The sequence below is a fragment of the Ursus maritimus genome, unplaced genomic scaffold, assembly GCF_017311325.1.
Source record: "Ursus maritimus isolate PB19 unplaced genomic scaffold, ASM1731132v1 scaffold_11, whole genome shotgun sequence".
NCBI lineage: Eukaryota > Metazoa > Chordata > Mammalia > Carnivora > Ursidae > Ursus > Ursus maritimus.
The window spans coordinates 55073446-55093886 of record NW_024423453.1 but is presented as its reverse complement, the minus strand read 5'-3'; the positions used below and the strand labels follow the sequence as shown (position 1 = coordinate 55093886).

Sequence of the window (20441 nt, the reverse complement as noted above, 5' to 3'; positions counted from 1 at the left end):
TCAAGTCACATCTTGTTTCATTAATATATAAATGTCTGTAAACTTATATGTAGAAGTATATGGAAAAAGTCCTATGCTTAACTCATTGACCACACTGTGTATCATCTATCTTTCAAGGTTTCAAGTAATATCTTCTTTCATTAAGATGTAAGTGTTTGCTGGGGCACCTGTTTGTCTCAGTTGTTTAGGTGTCCGACTCTTGATCTCAGCTCAGATCTTGATCTCAGGGTCATGAGTCCAAGCCCTGCATAGGGCTCCATGCCTGTGTGGAGCCTACTTAAAATAAATAAATAAATAAATAAATAAACAAACAAACAAACAAACAAACAAACATATATATGTGTGTGTATATATATGTACATGTGTGTGTGTGTGTGTGTTTGTAAACTTAGTTGTAGACTATGATGGCAAAATGATTTTGAAGATCTCTCTGGCTTTTAAAGAAAGAACCGATTAACTTCAAATGTAAATTTTCTTTCTCTCCTTCCCTACTTCCTTCCTTCTTTCTTCCCCTTTACATCATTTTCTTCCTCCCACCTCTCCTGACCCTCCTCCTTCCTTCTCTCTAGGAAAAAAAATCCTATTCCCTAGGGTATTTTTATTTAAGTTTTCTGGCCTACATGTGGACCATATAACCACTGATTGGAAACTTGTTTCTGTGGCCTAATTTCCCCTATGCTATTATATAGAACTAGACTTCACCGTTAGAACTCATGATCAAGAGAACAAAGTTTCCACTTGGAATTAGTAATGTTTCTGCCAGGACAGGCTTTTGATTGGGTTTCACTATCAGTGCTCACATGACTAGCACTTTACTCCTATTCCAGCAGATACTAAATATGACCCTATTTCTTGGCTCAAAGAAATTAAAATTAAATAGAAAAAATCAGTTCTATTGCTACACATCACTTGAACACATCAACTGGTAGGAAATATTTGCATCTGGGTCAGCATAGTAAGCTACATCAGGTTTCAGACTTATAATTGTATTTGGTACAGTTGTATTTATAAAGTAAGTCCTTTTAACCGTCAAAAGAATGCACCATCGAAGTGGAGTTCTTGAATTGCTGTAATTATGCCTAAACAGGTTCAGTGATCCGTGATGCGGCACTGCCCTAAGGCAAATGAAGAAACATGTCAAGAAGTTCTTTGAGCAACTCTACAGAAAAGACTTGAGACATTGAGTCGTTTTGACTATGAAAGTATCCATCCCAAACTTCAGAGTCAAATTCTTTCAAAACAACTGTTTCACAGTAGTTCGCATAATGGTAAATTAAACTTCCAAAAAGTACATTCTTTTCCTGTTGAGAGCTTTGCTGTATGGTATAATACTTAGTAGGAAGAAAATACAAAATCAAAGCCAATTTATCTAGCTGGGGGAAAAGCCTGCATTTGTTACTCCAATTATTTTTAGAGTTTTCTTCCTNCTGAAATTATTGGAATACAAAAACAGGGAGTGGTTACAGTGTTGGGGAAACACTATCAATTGGCTTTAGCAAATATTTAACAAGGAGCCATGAAGTTAACTCAGGAAAATTGCTAAACAATTTAAAAAGCAGCAAGAAAACAATAGTCAAAGACTTGATTTTTAGAAGGCTTTCCAAGTAGTCAGTAGTCCACAATAAGGCTGACCTTCACAGCTTTGAGGTTTAAGAAGAGAGGATGAGGAGATAATTAGTTGTAGCAGGGAGGGGTAGAAATGGAAAGAAAATCTTTGGCTTTGATCCCATCCCCTGCGGCTGAGAAGGAACAGAAGGCCGAATGAGGTAAAAGTTACCAGACAATGACAATAGACAGAGACCAGGGACAACATCCCAACACTCCATAGCAGCCTGGGTATTGATTCTGACCTTGAGATACAAATCTAAGACTCACTGTCCAAACGGGATCAGAAACACCTTTCGAGATATATTGTATTCCTTATAAATTACGTTTAGCCTATAAAGTTGAAGGGTTCCCTCTCTATAAACCCTATACCACTGGGAATACTTTAGCAGTACAAAAGAGGGTTGTAGCATGAAGACTTTAAGGAAAAGGAACAGACTGAAAGATTTTTGAGACAGTAGAGTGTAGGGAACTTATACCAAATCAATGACAATAAACAATAAAGGTGAACACTTTATAATAGTAATAATAAGTAACTTTAAAATAATACCTTAATATTTATTAAGCTATTACTATGTGCTGGCAGAGTTCTAAACTCTTTCCTTTTGTTAATTGACTTAACACTCATAATAACACTAAAGGTAGGTAGTTTTATTATTCTCATTTTACCGACAAGGAAACTGAGGCATCGAAAGGTTATATAACTTGTCAAGGTGCCTGGACTGATAATGTGATAGAGGCAAGATTCACACTGTTGCTTCAGAATCTGTATGGTCAGCCACTAGACCCTTTTGCTGTTTCTTCTATAAGCATTTTTTTTTTTTTGGTAATGCACAGGCATATGTTTTAATTCTAAAGTGATTCTCTGACCACCTTTATTTCCTAGGAAAATTTATGTTGATGTTTGTTTATTGATTGGTTTTCATGTTAAATCCAGAAACTTGGCCATGGAGATGTAAACTGAAATGATGGAATCAATTCTTCAGAACAGATGCTACTGTCTGATTTGGCTGCCGCTACTTCATGGCTATATACCAATGACTGTTATAACCAATTCAAATTCCTAACTATAACAATACTCCACATTGGCCTTCAATATCAATTTGCTTCTTGATTCATTGAGGTAGCCATCTGAGCATCATCATGTACAGTGGAACTGGCTTAGCACAGCATCGCGGTGTCATGGGTTGTCCAAGAACAGGTGATAGGATAGTTGCTGTCATTCTGTAGTGTTCAAATCATTAAACAACAACTCTGCAAAACAGAGGCGACATTCCCTGGGTTCACTGATTTTTCATGTGGGAATTACAAGTAGGTAGATACTGGATGGAAATAGGGGTTGAGAAAGAATGGAAAGGATAGGAAAGAGGACAAAATAGCACGAGAGGTCATATCGCCTTAATTTATTAACTCACAAAAAGCACCAGTGAGGGGGAATCAGAGATAAGGTTATTTCTTCATTTCAGTGAAAATAAAGGTGCTACTCTGTTGTTTAATCTCCTTTGGTTTCTAGTTCAACGGTAATTTGATGTCCTAGGGAACACTTATTATCCTCTGTAAAATAGGAAAGACTTAGTTTTTCAAGTCAATGCAAATGTACAGAAAAAGAAAAAAATTTAGAAATAAATCAAAGGAAATGATAAAAGAGTAAGAAAAATAGGAACCTATAACATTAATTGGTATTGTTTCCTTTGGATTCTGCCCCATTTTGCTTGTTCCTATTTACCAAATATGATGATACGGAAGAAGTGATTGGGTTGGTGAGATGACAATATGCAACAACTCTTATTAATCTTCAGATTTTCACTACTTCTAAAAAGGTACCACGTGTGCGTGTGCACTTATGTGTGTGTGTGTGTGTCTAAATGCAGGCATTTTATCCTAGTAATGAGAGGCTCATAAACACATTTTTCTATCCCCTGTAGTCAATAAATTGGGTAGACTACACCATAAAAGATCCTTGGCAGAAGACTGAGTACATATCTCATTCTATTAAGAACACCATGAATTTAAATGAAAAATCTTTTTAAAGCTCTAAAACATAACTAAGACAACTCAGAAAATTGATTAACTTACAACTCATGAGGGCAAACACCTAAGAGCCACCTTATCTGATCTGCAACCCTTACCACCCAGATTTTCTAGATGGTGTTTATAGAGTAAATCATGCCATTCATTGGAAACATTGCTGTGGAACATACCAAATACATAATTGGGATAGTAGAGTAAAATAAAAAGTCATTATTTTTCAATGAGTATAAAATTAGCATTATTTACATCTGTGTCTCTACTACCCAACCTAAGATATGAAACACTGCAAGCACAGTTGATACCCTCTGTGCACTCCTTACTAATCACATTCTTCTTTATCTCTATAGTGACTGCTGTCTGGAATTTAGGATTTGTCATTCCCATGCATTTTTCTATACTTTTATCATATCCTTAAGTCTGAAATAGGACTGTTTTGCAATTTTAACTTCATATGGATAAATTTATTCATGCAATCTGTATGCATGTTTTCACAAGTCTTTTTTTAGATTGCTGTTATGTTCATGAGTTTCAGACATACTAATTCATGAAACTCTAGCTCATTCATTGTATGAATATAAATCACAACTCATCCATTTTCTTTCCTTTTTTTCAGCCTTATTGAGATATAATTGACATATAACACTGTGTAAGTTTGAAGTGTGTGATGTGATGATTTGATACATCTGTATATTGTGAAATGATTACCACAATAAAACTAGTTAACATATCCATCATCTCACATGATTACAAATTTTGTGTGTGTATAGTAAGAACATTTAAGATCTATTCTCTTAGCAATTTTGAAGTATACAATACAATATGGCTCATTGTAATTACCACGATATACATCAGTTCCCTGGAACTTATTCACTTGTAACTGGAAGTTTATACCCTTTAACCAAAAACTCTCCATTTCCCCCACCCCCCAGTCCCTGGAAACCACCATTTTATGCTCTGTTTCTGTGAGTTTGCCTTTTTTAAGATTCAACATATAAATAAGATCATACAGTGTTTGTCTTTCCCTGGCTTATTTCACTTAGGATAATGCCCTCAAGGTCCATCCATCTTGTTGTAAGTGGCAGGATTTCCTTCTTTTTATGGTTGAACAATATTCAGTTGTATATATATGCCACATTTTCTTTATTCATATGACAATGGACACATAGGTCATTTTAAAACAGCTATTATCAAAAAGACAAGAGATAATGAGCACTGGTGAGGATGTGGAGAAAAGGGAACCCTTGTACACGTTGGTGGGAATGTAAGTTGGTAGAGCGACTATGGAAAATAGTATGGGGGCGTTCCTCAAAAAATTAAAAATAGAACTACCATATGATCCAGCAATCCTACTCTGGATATATATATCCAAAGGCAATAAAATCACTATGTCAAAGAGGTATCCATTTTCTTTTTGATGAATACTTAGGTTCTTTACAGTATTTTGAAACAATGCTGCTATGAACATTCTTATATATGTATCCTTGTACACAGGAGCAAAAGTTCCTTCCAGGTATATACCTAGGAGAGAAATTCATTCATTTTTTATTTAATTAATATTTATTGAGCACCTATTATGTGCCAGGCACCACTCTAGGCTCTAGGGACACAACAACAAGAATCAGATGGCAGTCCCTATATTCAAGGGTTTTATATTCTACTTAGGGAGACAGACAATGAAAAAAATTAAGTAAAATGTGGAGTGTATCAGATAAGTTCTGTGGAGAAAAACAAAACGACTGGAATAGAGAGTAAGGTGGAGAGGACCTGTTCTTTTACATTGAGTAGTTATGGAAGGCCACACTCTAAAGGTGACATTTAAGAAGAGATATGAAGGAGATGAAGGATCTAATCCTGCATATACCTGGGGGAAGAGCACTTACATAAAGGGAACAGCATGTGCACAGGCCTGAGACAGGAACACACCTGGCATGTTAGAGTGCAGCAAGGACACAGTTGTGGCTGGAGTGGACCAAACAGGAGCATAGTAGGGGATGAAATCAGAGAGATTCTGCCTTATTAATGTTAATAGGGCCTACAGATTTTACTCTGAATGACATAGAAGGTACTAGAATGCTTTGCGTTGTGTTGTGATCACAATTTCATTAAAAAGAATCATGGTGGGTGCAATATAGAGTATAATGAGCAAGGATGGAAACAAGGAGATAGATTAGGAAGGTAATGCAAATATTCCAGGGGAAAATGACGGTGGCTTGGCCCAGCCAATGACGACAGCCTGATTAGTGGAGGTGGTATGAAGTGGTTAGATACTAGATATACTAAAGGTTGAGCCAACTGGATTTGCTGGATGGACTGGATGATGTGAGATGTGAGAAAAAGAGGAGCCAAGGATGTCTCCAAGGTTTTTCTTTTGAACAGCTGGAAGCAGGATTGTCACTTGTTGACATGCAGAAGATTTAGAAAGAGAAGGTTTTTGGAGGAGAGGAGAACCAGAAGTTCAGTCTTGGATATATTAAATTTGATAAACCTAATAGATATCCAAGCAGAGATGTCAAGTAGACAATTGGTTATTACATAAAAGTTTAGGATATGTACACCTTCACCTTTATTGTATATCACAAAATTGTTCCCCAAATTATTTGTACCTAATTACATTTCATGTTGCTGTAACAATACTTGTATGGTTGATTTTTCATACTGATAATCTAATGGTACTATCTGGTGTTGCATTGTGACAATATTCTTTAACAAAAACAAACAGTACTCCTGGAACTAAGCCATTTGGATCTTTTTTTTTTCCATTTATTTGAAAGAGAGCGAGAGAGAGAAAAGAGAGCGAGCGCCAGTGCACAAGCGGGGGGAGGAGCAAAGGGAGAGGGAGTAGCAGACTCCCTGCTGAGCAGTGAGCCTGATGACTTGGGGCTTCATCCCTGGATCCTGGGATCATGACCTGAGCGGAAGGCAGATGCTTAACCGACTGAGCCACTCAGGCACCCCAAGCCATCTGGATCCTAACAAGCACCACGTGTTCATAACCTACTGGCTAGTGGTGCTGTTGCCACATTTTCCCAAACCAAGTAGTCAATAATCGGAATATACTGATACCCTTAGTAAGAAAATTGAATCAGTGGTTTGTTTCTATTTTCTTCTGAGGAGATGGAAATTTCTACAGACAGTATTGCATAGATTTGATGTGGATAATTCTCTTGTTTTGGCTTTTGATGATGATCAAAATCTCACTAATGTAAACTAATTGGAAGCATTGGAGGTACTGGGTTTTGATTTTAAAAAGAAAGAATTTAATTACTTTTAATTACATATATTGATTGAAACTTTATTAGGCTAATAATGATGACCTAATAGGCATCTTATGATTAGATGTGAGTAATTGTACTTAGAATATTAAATATGATTGGACTATTGCTGGATTCACTTTTATTGCAATAAGTGGATGTTTAAAAGTGTTTTTTCCCCTTATGAGTATGTACACATTTACCTCACAATATAATTTGAATATGAGGTTGGTTTGGACTTCTGCTCATAAAATGGGAATAATTTCTTTTGTTTGTAGTTACTTGATGGAGAATATCTGCTTTCCCCCACACCCAAACATCTTTGGGTTTATGTTGATTGATTTACTTTGCAGTATTAACTTACTGCAAAGAGTGAATAACCATGAATGGCTGTTTTTTTTTTTTTTAACATAGAAAAATATTGTGGAAATTATCAGGATACCATTTTCTTTAACGATATTTGGAATATGAATTCCACATGGCAGTTCTGCTCATCTCCATTTCTGGAGCTTGTCAGTAAGCCATGCACAGCAAGCAAAGCAGCAGTGACAGGGGCCAAATCGTCTCGTGAGTCACTCAGTACCGGATCAGGAATCAGAAGACCTGAGTTATAGTCTAGTCTCTATGGTTAATTATTTTTCTGTTCCTAGGCAAATAATTTCCTAGTTTTCTTAGTTTCCTTATATTTAAATGGTTTGAAATATATGGTTGTCACAATAAAATATTTTTTTAAGATATAAGTGAAAATATGAGGTCTCATTTTTATAGTACTAGAGGTACTTTTGAACTAAAATTCTCCATGAATTTTTCTCCAACTCACAAAAGTCAAGAGTGGAGGGAACAGGCAAGGTGAGTGATGCAAGGGAACATGTTTTTACATTGTTATAAAGTAGTGCATGAGAAATATGAAACATTGGGACATAATCAGAAAAATTTGTGAATTCTGACTTGATTTTATTTAATGTAGTAATTCAAATTGTTAACAAATAATTTGTGTGTAATTTGAGTAGTATCTAAATTACATATGACCCCAGTTACTATACAGGAGTTTTCTTCCATCAGCCTTTCTCTCTTTTGTTGAGGTTTTGTTGGAACTATGCAAGAATAAAGACGGAAAACAGATTTTTTTTTTCAGTCCTCTTTGTGGTTATAACTGGTATTTATGCCAGTTATATTTGTGGGAGGATGAAGTAGAAAAGCCTTGAAATGACTGGCCTGGCTTCGATCCTACTGTTTTCACCAATCCTCCCTTTTTCTGGGGCCACTTTATCTAAGTTTCACTATGTGCAGGTTCTCAGACCAAATGATTTCTATTTAGGCCAAATTTAAGAAGCTCCAGGCCAGCAGCTTAGTAGCCCAGCCTTGTCAGTCTAAGAATTTGTTTCCCTATTCTGGACCCAGCACTAAAGTTCTGCCTCATTTAATCATACCTGAGTCTTTATTTCCTGAACTGTCCCTGTCTTATTGTCCTTTGGAGCAGTAGCCTTGCCTTTTCCTTAACTGAACTCCTGAAGGATAAAAGTTTCTCCCTGTGCTCCAGACCCTGTATCTGGATACTGATACCTGCGGCCATATTTTCCTGGGATGAATGCCTTTTAAGTAAGTCTGGACCTTACCAATGGCAATTGTACCACATCTTACTCACCTGCCCTATAGCTGCTGACTTCTCCGTAAGTGAATGTCTCTATGCTTACCAGTTAGCATCTATCAGCCCTCTGCTTATTGCTTGCTTCGGGTTCCTCTGACATCCCCTTGCTCTCTATGGATCCTGTCACCTGCTTCTGGGATCTTAGGAGGTAGCCTAGAAATCAACAGATCCATACAATCTCTGGGTTTAGAGTCCCCTGGACTGACTGAGTCAAGCCAGGTTCTAAAATGCCCCAGTGCAGGGTACATTTTATTAAAGGTTTTCTTCTTCATATGAAATTTCCTTCAAAGAAGATGATCTCTTTAGACTCCCATGTCTCATGTGGAAAAGGATCTCAGTGTTCTTAGGCATTAGTTATATCTACAAATGCATGAAAGAGAGTACCAAGATCTTTGGAACAGAAATTAAGAAAATCCAGCACACTTCCCTCTCAAAATACAAGACAAAAAACAAACAAAAACTCCAAAAGGATAAAAAAATGACCAGCTAGCTTAAAACAATGGAGCATTTCATCAAAGACTTAATTACTCTAGGAGGGCATTATTTATAGTGTCTGATGGACCTTGGTCATGAACTTTGGTAGACCAGGAGATGACGAGAGAAAACTAGTTAATAATTCTGTAGTTACTAACTAAATTAATGCTCCCCCAACCCCAGTAAAAAGAAAGGAGGCAGAAGCATGAATTTGATGTCCCCCAAATTACTAAATGTTTAAGTGAACTTTAATGTAGTAATTATGGTCTGCTCACCTGAATCAATCCTTTTGATGTTAAATAGATTGTTTTTGTCATTTTTGAAAGGGTATGGTATATTTACTTGCCACAGTAATACGTTTGAAAGGGGCTTATTTTGGAGGAAATGTAAGTGGAGTCATATGTTGTATGAGAACCTGTGGAACTGTTTTGAATGACATGTGAAATTATTACTCATAGGGAATTATTTGTTCCCAAGATTAGTAGGTTAAAAACAATCTAAATAGAATCCAAAAGAATCACAGAATTTCATTTCGTTCATAGGCAAAATAGTTAGAAAAATTCTTTATGGAAAAGATACATAAATGCAGAATTTAGGATGACAGCTTTAATGAAATGAACCCATTAAGAAGCTTTTTACTGCCCCCTGCTGTCAGTTTCTAAAAGAAATACAGCAAAATTACTGTAAAAACTGACTCAGGAGGAATTAGTTGAACAAATTGGTTGGAAAAAAAATTCCCTCCCTTTAATTATACCACTTTTTAGCCAGTGATGCTAATGCTTACTTCATGTTTGTGAGCAATAACCTGTCAAACTAAGAGACCAGCTCTAGAAAAGTGTGTATTAGTGGATGTAGGGTGAGAGGTCAAGTTCATGGCTTGTGAAGTACTCTATTAATAAGAATATACCAGTGTTGCAATTTTTAGCCTATGATGTCTACTTTTCCATTTTGCCAAATTTCACAATTCTGAATTTACTTTTTAGTATTTATATAACCCAGGTAAAACATTCTTCATTAATAAAAGCAAAACTTTTAAAATTAATGAATGTATGGCTTTTTTTTATGGTATAATCCAGCTTGCAATATTATTTCATTTTGGCATATAAAATTAAGAAATGAGAAATAATAAAAGTAATAGGTAATACTAATGCTGCAGTCATGAGGTGCAAGGCACTGTTTTATTTTTTCACGTATTATTTTACTTAGCCATCATAAAATAGAGTGAGGTAGGCATTATTTTAATTCCCATTTCACAGATAAAGAAACTAAGTCACAAAGCAACTCAGTGACACAATTGGTAAAAGGTGGAGCCATGATTGGAAACCACTCTGGGTCACTTCTCTTAACTTTTTTGCACAGAAAGTATGAACTCTGGAGTTAAAGAGGAAGAACTCCAGAAATCAGAATGGTTGTGGTGGTGTAAGTGTACATTGACTCCAACTAACCATGCGCTCATGTAATTTTATTTATTTATTTTTTTGGTATACCCATGTTGTAGTGGCCAGAGTCTGTGTATAAGCAACAGATCTGTGTTGCTTTCAGTTTGGTTTATCTTTCTGGGTTTCCTTGGTTGCATCACATTGAAGGTATGTGGGTGTGCTTTTTCTAAGTGACTATGTGGCCACTTAGCCCAAGCCTTAGATAGGAGTATATATTTGGGGATTAGTCTTGTAGTGGGCCTCCGCACACCTGTGTCTTTCATCTCTGTACTGCCAGACAACTTCCAGTTCTAGCCACACTTTCAATCATCTTCAGCACCTCATATTCAAATGATGCACACACTTTCACAGTACTTTGAATCAATCAGTCGCACATTTTAAGTTTTCTTGGATGCAATTAATTCTGAAGTCCTATTTAATAACCTATTCGTGCTCCTCTATGCCTGTCCGGTCCTTTGCCTTCCCCTTAGTAGCACATGGTTCATGAAAACAGACACATCCCACCAGTGATAACTAGCACAACTAGTATTTGCAGTACTGGGATGCTTTTGCCTTGCGGGTATTTGAAAACACCACTTTAGGCTCCAGAGGGCTAACTCTACAGGAAATCTCTTCTCATTCCACATTAAAGTAAAACCAAAAGTCAACACAAATCATTTGCTATTCATAATAAAAAGTACTTACCTGACTCGAGGAGTTGGGTTTCCAGTGACTCTACACTCCAGGTAAACTCTACTTCCTTCTGCCACTTCTTGGCTCCGAAGCTTCTGGATGAATCGCGGAGCTGAGGGGAAGTGGAGCGCATTCTGGGGCTGTGGGTGAGAGATGTTATTGCATGGCACTGCCTTGTCCTGGTCTGCCTGGTAGCAATGCCTGACTTCTGGTAACTTGACCTCTGCTTCCATCTCCTGTTGGTCTCCGGTGGGGCTCTGGCTGGCTGAGGCACTCATCAGGACTGACCGCTGATTTTTAGGAGACAAGTACCCACTGTCTGGTGATGAGGACTCCCCGTTTGGACTTCTATTTCTTGGCTTTGCTGCTTCTCTAAATATGGATGTCAGCTCCTCGATGAAATTAGCCGCCTTGTCACATAGCTGGCTCTGGGGGCCGGTTTTACCTTGATATGCTGGTTTGGGCTTTACACTTGTGTTGGGAGTTTTTGCACCACGTTTTTCAGACTTTCGAAGGCTCCGGATATAGCTGGGGCTAGCAAGCAGGGGTGATTTGGCAGGTTTCCTCTTTGAAGCAGGTGAAGAGGTATGGTCAGTTTGTTCTGGCAGAGGCTGTACAGGTGTTGGCCTGTTATCATGAGGTCTTCCTGAGGAGGCTGGCTCACCAAATTTGGTCTCCTTATGGGAAGGATTTTCACAGACACTTAGAGGAGAGGTGTTGAAAATCTGTGAGATCTCTTTTTCTGAGTCAAAATCTTCTGTTTCAGAGTTGGCTATAGCTCTCCGGGCCAGGTCAAGACTCTTGTTTATCTCTTCCTGGCTGAGAAAAGCAGATAGCTCAGGGAAGAAGTCAACATTCTTGCTTTCTTCCTGCATGTCTGATAGGGAATCATAGAAAGAGTCATGGGAGGAAGTCTCTGACATATTTCAATAGTCTTCATACACTTTTTGTTTCCTCTCAACAGGAAGGCCAGAGGCACTGGAAACCAGTTTACTTCTTGTGTTCTGAAAAACAACATAGAGAGAATTGCCATTAGTAGCAATGGGTGTGTGTGTGTGTGTGTCTGTGTAATCATACTACTACTAATTTACAAGTTGGGAGAAACATTAAAGTGAACAAGTAAACTTTGGTAAAAATCATTTTTCTCTATTCTTCAAGTTGGAAGAAACATCAAGTATACTTGTGTTTATTACGTATCATTTTAATTTAATATTTTCTCTGTTAGTAAATATTAAGTATCTTACTAACCAGCATTGAATAATTCAAAAAGAAAATATCTGCAGTAGGCACTAAGAGTATAGTAGGGCATTCTTCACTTCTCAGAGCCTCCTTTTCTGTAACTCCCCCAACTACACACCTCATTAAAGCTCTAATTTTATTAGTGTTATGAGATTAGAAGCTTGATATTTTTAGTAAGTCTGATTCTGCTTATCTCACCCTAAACCACAAATACATTTTAATTCCAACTCTCTTTTAGTTTTCAATGAAATATTTCAAATCTTATCATCTTATTAACTCATTTTTTCCTTGTGTCCACCCATGTGCATTCATATTTACTCATTCAACAGCTATTTCAACACGTAGTTAATAATCACTTATTAAGTTTCAGGTGCTAGAGGTATAGTCATTTTCCAGACTGGAGATTGGCAAACTGTTTTGCAAAGGGCCAGATGTAAATGCTTTTGACTTGTGGCCATGCTGTATTTGTTGTAATTATTCAACTTTGCATTGCAGCATGAAACAAGCCATAGAAAATACAATGAATAAGCATGCCTATGTGCCAATAAAACTTTATTTATGGACACTGATATTTGAATTTATATAAGTTTTGCATGTCAAAATATTTTTCTTTTGAATTTCATTTGAATTTTTTCAACAGTTAAAAAATATAGGGACAACAGGGTGATTCAGTTTGGTTAAGCGTCCCACTCTTGATTTTGGCTCAGGTCATGATCTCAGGGTCTTGAGATCAAGCCCCATGGCTGCTTGGCATTCCCTCTAAATGAAAAATATATAACATTGTTAGTTTGCAGGCCATACAGAAACAGGTGATGGGATAGATTTGGCCCAGAGGCTGAAGTTTGCTGACTCTTGATCTAGACTGAGGACGTAGTCCTTATGTTCAAGGAATTAAAACTCACATGGGTTTGTAAATGGGCGAGGTGGAAAACACATAAACAAATAAAATAAAATTTGGATAAGGTGTCAAAGGAAAATGAAAAGAGCTTTGTTGCTATGAGAACCTAACTTAAATCTTTTAAGGACATGTGAGAGAACTTTGTGCCTTGCACAGGACATTTATAGGGAAATGCCAGCATTTATATAGAAATACCACCATCAGTTTCATGACCTGCAAAATAATTGGGCAGTAGCTGAAATTCCACTGCATTTTGAACTAAATATTATGAGGCAATGACTCTCCTGTTACTCTAAGTATGCTATTCTTTTTCTGTATATTGTTCATAGAATGATGGAGGGAAGATCTAGAAACCTTCAGAAGGGAAACTTGCCTCAAGATTAAGTCTAGAAGTCAAAAAGGAAGCTTGTTGGATGTGGTAAAACTCAACTTTATAGGTTGGGTCAGGAGTAAATTTAGTGAGAAATTCATTCTCCATAAGGTCAGTGTTCCTCATGAGGACAGAATTGGGCTGCTTGTCCAGAACCAGTTTTCCAGTTAGGGATCCTGCTTAGAGTGATGAAATTTTGTTCTATTATGTGAATGTCATTTTCTCTCCTATGACCAAAAAAAGAGCCAGCTTGCATTTTTGACTCCTGCAAGTCTCCAATCTCAAACAGCAGTATGTAGAGGGGTTCCAGAAATCTACCTCGAGGACTTACTACCACACAGGATGCAACGATTCATATCATGTCAATTCAACAGAAGATATGTAATCGGATCCTAAGGCTCAATATTAACCTACTGTGTCTTCTTTAGTTGAAAGTTGTACTTGTGTCGTAGACGTCCTCTTAGAAAGATTACTCTATTATATCTGAATTATGAGATTCTCCACATTCTAGTTCTATCCTACCTACTAAGCCATATTACCCCCTATTCTCCTAGTAAATCTTACAAATCCATTGGAATGGTCTTGTCACTGTCTCCCTCTTTATAACATTACTCTAATTCCTTTGTCCTGTCTGTACTCCAGAATGGAATCATTCTGATTCCTCACCAATTCTTTAAATTAGCCCATATATGGAGAAAAGTTGTATTCAGTGCGTTTTGTGTATTTTAGTATGTTTTGTTCATGAGAAACAGGCAGTTAACGCATAATTTTGAAAAGGCACAATCAAACATAGAAACTATTATGTATAGAACATATAATATAGAAAATGCAAAATTAAATATGAAAATATATAGCCTGATTTTCAGTTTTTTCACATACCCTTCATCTAAGTACCCATTAGCTTTGACCTTCCTACGCAGCCTTCTCCCAAAACTCAAGTATCAGGAACTAGAAAATTCTGTTTTAGTTTGTGTGCCACTGTCTCTTAAGGTCAAAGCTTATTGAAGCTCAAAATCCAGAAATGTGGGTGGGAGCTTGGAAGTTTATGAAGGTGGGAGGAGAGACCACATACTAGTGTTGTTGTGATTTTCAGTGGGAAGCCAAATCTGGGGACCAGCAGTTGAAAGCTTGGAGCTTGTTTCTGGTCACAAAAAAGAAAAAAAACACAGCAAAATCATGGCAAATATAACAAGTATCAAAATAAACATTTATGCAAGGTTTTATTTAACTAATTAATGAGGAAACTGGTAAGATGCACAACTATTTCAAAATAGACTCTAAAGTATATGGGTATAAATGTATATAACTATAATATATATGTATATATATAAGTATGTAAATATATACACAGATAATCAAGAATGTTGAAATGAATTTACTAATAAATTTGAAACTGGTTAATATACAGAGAGCAATAAAATGTAATGTTTGGAGTCATTTCTACGGAGTACAAACTAATAGTATTTCTACCCGAAAAAAATGTATTTGTATATCTATGTTCAAGTATAATTTGCATTGCTATTAGATTTCTGCAATTTACAAAGTTATAGAATTGCCTAATTAAAGACAGTAAAAGGCATAGAATAGAATCAGATGACCCTGGAAAGTCTACCAGACCCCACTGAGTATTCCATTGAAAAGACCCCAGTTCTCTATTGCTTATTTCAAAGCCTTTCATAGTTTGTCCTGAGAAGGCGGTTTGATTTCTCCCAAAACAGAGCCCTTAATTACGTTTGGCCCTTCAGTCAGCAAACATGGTAGATGGTTTAGAAGAAGTCAAGGTCAGGGTCAACTCTTAAACTGTGTGATGATATAAGTCACCAGGCAACATTAACACAGAAAACATGAAAATTGGAAGAGAGAGATGCTTTGGGCCAAAAATATGTTTATATACTGAGGGCAAAACAGACCATATTTCCATTTATAGCAAAATATATTTTTCTTTGGAAGAGAAGCTATTGGTCTGTTTGTTTTTGGTCTTAGAGAAATTAATTTTTTTATTAAACTGTGTGAGAGATTGGGAAATATAATTTTCTAAAAAGATTTTATTTATTTGTTTTTGCAAGAGAGACAGAGAGTGAGAGACAGCACACAAGCAAGGGGGTGGGGTAGGAACAGAGGTAGAAGCAGACTCCCCACTGAGCAGAGAGCCTGATATCGGACACTATCCAGGATCCTGGGATCATGACCTAAAGGCAGATGCTTAATGACTAAGCCTCCCAGCCACCCAGGAAATATAATTTTGAAAAAGACAGGTTTCTGCCCTCATGGAACTTAGTCTATGAGGGGCATAAATAAGCAATAAACATATATAATTTAGTGTGTCAAGTGCTATGATGAGAGAACAAAGTGCTGTGTTTGCACCTAGAAGGGATAACAGGGTTAGGATCAAGAAAAGCTTTATGGAAGATGAAGACTATAGGATGATATGTGAAGGAGATGGAAGAGTTAGGCAGGTAAAGAGGACACTGGCAGAAGCATTGATCCCAGGGAGAGTATGCCAGACTCAGGTAACTCAGAGTTTCAGTGAAACAGAAATCTATGTGAAGAACTTAAATTTTATCTTAGGTGCAGCTAGAGGACAAAGAAGACTGTTAAGTATGTGAGAAACATCACTAGAGTTGCATTTTATTTTTTTCCTTTTTTTTTAAAAAAGATTTTATTTATTTATTTGAGAGAGTGAGAGAGAGAGAGAGCGAGCGATGCATGAGCAGGCAGAGGGGCAGAGGAAGAGGGACAAGCAAACTCCCCGCTGACCTGGGAGCTCAACACGGGGCTTGATTCCAGGACCCTGAGATGACGACCTGAGCCGAAGGCAGCCACTTACCTAACTGAGCCACCCACGTGCCCTGAAAGTTGCATTTTAGAAAGATAACTGATTTTAGCCTAGCTCAGGGACTGAGTCAGGGGAAGAAGAAGGCAAAACGAAAGAAGAAAGCCAGTGGGAAGGCTTGTGTCCTCTTCTCGGGGTTGTGTATACTTATCATTGCTTTATCTTTGGTTGCCCATCATCTGAACCTCCTTATTACTTTTGGGTAATTCCTCATGTTATGAGCCTCAGTGAGAAACAAAGCTCACTTACAATGAAATGTGGAATCTCCAAATATTTGCTTTCCCAGCCCCTCGGAGCCTGGGCACAAGTCTTGGCACATGGCAATTACATGCATCCATCTTGGACTTTGAGGCAGTTTCCGTGGAGGAAGCATTCTGGTGTCTGGTCATAGCAGCAGATGCAGCAACATGGAGTATGAGGGGTAGCAGTGGGGGCTGTGCAGAAGTGGGAGGTAGAAGCTGTGGTGTGGACTGTTGAGCTGTCACAGCAGTGGTGGCCACACATGAGCCTTTTCTTGGCCTTTTGGTCTTGCCTCCAGCATACACTCTGGGCCTCATTCTGTGAATTGCCACAACTCTTATCAATACTTCGCTTTGCATTTCTGTCACTTGGCACTAAGAAGCACAACTGATAGTGATAAAAAAACATGACAGAGGCCTGAATAAGTGACATTGAGATGGACAACAGTGGACAATAGATAAAAGATAGGACAGAAATCTGTGATTGGTTAAATGAAGAGATGATGCAGAGGCAGGATTATAGATTTCTTATTTGAACAATGGGATGGATGGTGCCACTAACTCATAGGACACAAATGTGGGGAAAAGTTTTGATAAAAAAAATCTTAATTTTGATTTGCACCTTTTGTAACTGGGAACTCTGGTATTGATGTCTGGAAGGCAATTTGAGATACTGGTCTAGAGTATATGAGAAAAGAGAGCAAAACTCTATTGGGAATTATTAGCCCATGGTGACAATGTAAGACCTGGTGGTGGATAAGATCATCAAGAAAGAAAGAGAGAGAGAAAAAAAAGAAACAATCCTCCAGAGAGTTGGGGGAAAACCAGGGGAGTGGAGTGTCATGGAAGCTAGGCAAGGAAATGTCTCATGAAGGAGGAAGTATCCTTTTGACTTAGCAACTGGGAACATTTAGCGCCACTGGCAACAGCAGTTTTGGTGTATGTGACAGAGATTTAAGCCAGATTCCAGATATGTTGAGAAATTATGAAAGGAAAGGAAATATAGATTGTACATGCCATTGACTATTTCTGAGAAGTTTATAGAAAGGAGGAGAGACAGAGGTAGTAGGTGGACAAAAGTATGAAATCTGGTGGGTTTATTTGTTTAAGATGTGGCTCAGGAATGTGTTTCAGTGCTAATGGAATTAGACAGTAGAGAGGGAGAAGCAAAAGATCTATGTAAGAAAGTGGGGATGATGAATAGACTGGGTCTTCCAGGATGTGAGATGAAATGAGTTATTATGGTACAGATGACTTCAGGTTGGAAGGGAACAGTTCTTCCATTGTCGAAGGAGAGAAATAATTAAAATGTGTGTGTGTGTGAGAGAGAGAGAGAGAAAGAGAGAGAGAAGGGGCAAGGGGGAATCTGGATAAATTTGTAATTGAAAGAAAGGGGAGCTCCTATCTTGAGATTTCTGAGGATTTAGAAGTTTATGAGGACAGGAGACAATTTGAAATAGCTGATGCAGAGAAAGGAAAAAAATTCCTTAAGAAGGATTTATGGGCAGGGCTCCCTGGGTGGCTTAGTTGGTTAAGCATCTGTCTTTGGCTCAGGTCATGATCTCAGGGTCCTGGGATCAAGCCCCGCATTGGGCTCCCTGCTCATCAGGGAATCTGCTTCACCCTCTCCTTCTGCCACTCCCCCCCCAACTTGTGCATGCACGCTCTCTCTCAAATAAATAAATAAAATCTTATTAAAAAAAGGATTTATGGGCGGAGGTGAGGACTTAGTTGAAGTTAAATGTGATGTATTTATATTGTCATTAATCAGTGTGATTGCACTCTTCTCTTCACCAGAGCTCAGCAGTCCAGGTGAAGATGTGGAGATAAGATGCTCCAAGTTTTGTCACACAGGTAAGATGGAAAGGAGATGGACAAGGTTGTTGAGAGTATCAGCAAAATGGCTGGATTCTAAAATCTATGCTGGATTTGGATTCATGGGTAGGATTTTGATCATACAGAGCTTAAGGGACTGAAGGCCCAATGAAAGCAAAGGGAAGGTGTAGTGGGAATGACTGAAAGAGATATCAAGAAGGATGTATCGAGATAGTGAAACATCTGAATTGATCATTTCAGAGGCAGAGCCTTTTGACTCCTGACTACATTTAGAGTGTGGCCATGTGAATGTCTTTGACTGTCTTTGAAGAACAATGCCAGAGTTTAGTAGTTGCAACAGAGACTTTATGATTGACAAAACCCAAGATATTTATCCAGACTTTTATAGGAAAAGTTTACCAATCTGCTATAGAACATCAGCTACCTAATAACTTCATCTAGCATGAGCACTACTAATAGTAATTCTTTTTTTTTTTTTAAAGATTTTATTTATTTATCTGACAGAGATAGAGACAGAGAAAGGGAACACAAGCAGGGGGAGTGGGAGAGGAAGAAACAGGCTCACAGTAGAGGAGCCTGATATGGGGCTCGATCCCATAACGCCAGGATCACGCCCTGAGCCGAAGGCAGACGCTTAACCGCTGTGCCACCCAGGCACCCCTACTAATAGTAATTCTGATGATGATAATGGCTAACAATGTACTGCTCACTGTGAGGTAGGCATTGTGTCAAGCGCCTTTATGTAGATTATTTCATTTAAAATTCTCACAACAGGCCCCAGTTTACAAAGAAGGAAACTGAAGCAGAAAATGTGAATAGAAGAGCCAAGATTTAAATCAAGACAATGACTTCAGAACTCATTATCTTAACCATACATTTAACTACCAATATATTATAGTTTCCACAACCAAGAATCCTAAGCAATACAACAGACTAATAAAACTGTGGATCAGTTTTCTGCTATTTATGCTAATATCAGAGTTCTGCTATAAATTTAACTATACTTAGTGAAAGTGAACATAATAGGATAAATTTTAAACCTTCATAAAAGACATTATATAAGGAAGCTTAAAGTAAACTTCTGAATGATGAAACCCTTTTTAGTTCATTTTTTAGAATAGGGAGTGTTTGCTGGAGGCAGATTAAATTACCTGCTTATTAACTTATATTTTGGTTTTAAAGAGGCGCCATCTGACAGGATCCAGTTGTGAGGATTAGGTGTAGCTTAAAAACTGCTTGCACAGTGAAAAAGGAAATAATAGCTCTATAGCATATATGGTTTGGGTTTAATTTGCAACCCAGTTATTGCTGCTAGAACATGCACATGGTCGAGGGAAAATGCTCGTTCAATGTGGATGAACAAGGGAGGTTTCCAGGTGGCCAAAACTCACGGGAAAATCACGCTTCAGAGATTTTCATGTCAGTCAACAGCCCACAGTTAAAAGGTTGTAATCAAAAGAAATACAACTGCAAACATCTCCATTATTTCCCTGAGATTTTATGTTTTATTTCAAACAGTGCTTTTGGTAATTCTATGCTGGTGTAACAGACACAGAAAATGAAATACAGTGAAAAGAACTAATTATACTGTCTTTAAGGAGTAAAGAAATGAGATAAATGCCAAAAACATCAACAAGTTCCAATTTATCAGGTAGAATTGAAAGATTTTTGAAATTTTGAGGAATAAAGCATTTTCCTAAATCTTTAAATTTTCTCTGCCCCTTGTCTTTGTCCTCTTAAGGAATTTGAAGTGTTTGGAAATTCTCCTCTTCATCTTTTTCCCCTTCGTACATTCTTCATCCGTTATTAATAATTTAGCTTAAAACTCTGATAAGCCACAGCCTTTTTCTAATTTCTTGGAATTTGTATAGGTCTAGCTTCTTCCCCATGGGAGAAATGGCTCTTC

General features: G+C 37.6%; 1 protein-coding gene across 2 annotated transcripts in view; it reads right to left on the bottom strand.

Moving 5' to 3' along the window:
* PALLD (palladin, cytoskeletal associated protein) overlaps positions 1-12043 on the bottom strand; it is a 370015-nt gene extending 357972 nt beyond the window's left edge. For both annotated transcript variants that reach the window (XM_040626427.1, XM_040626428.1), the window contains exon 1: positions 11133-12043. In XM_040626427.1, coding sequence (XP_040482361.1) covers positions 11133-12043 — 911 coding nt within the window. The remainder of the gene's footprint in view (positions 1-11132) is intronic.
* Between the last annotated feature and the right edge of the window lie 8398 nt (positions 12044-20441).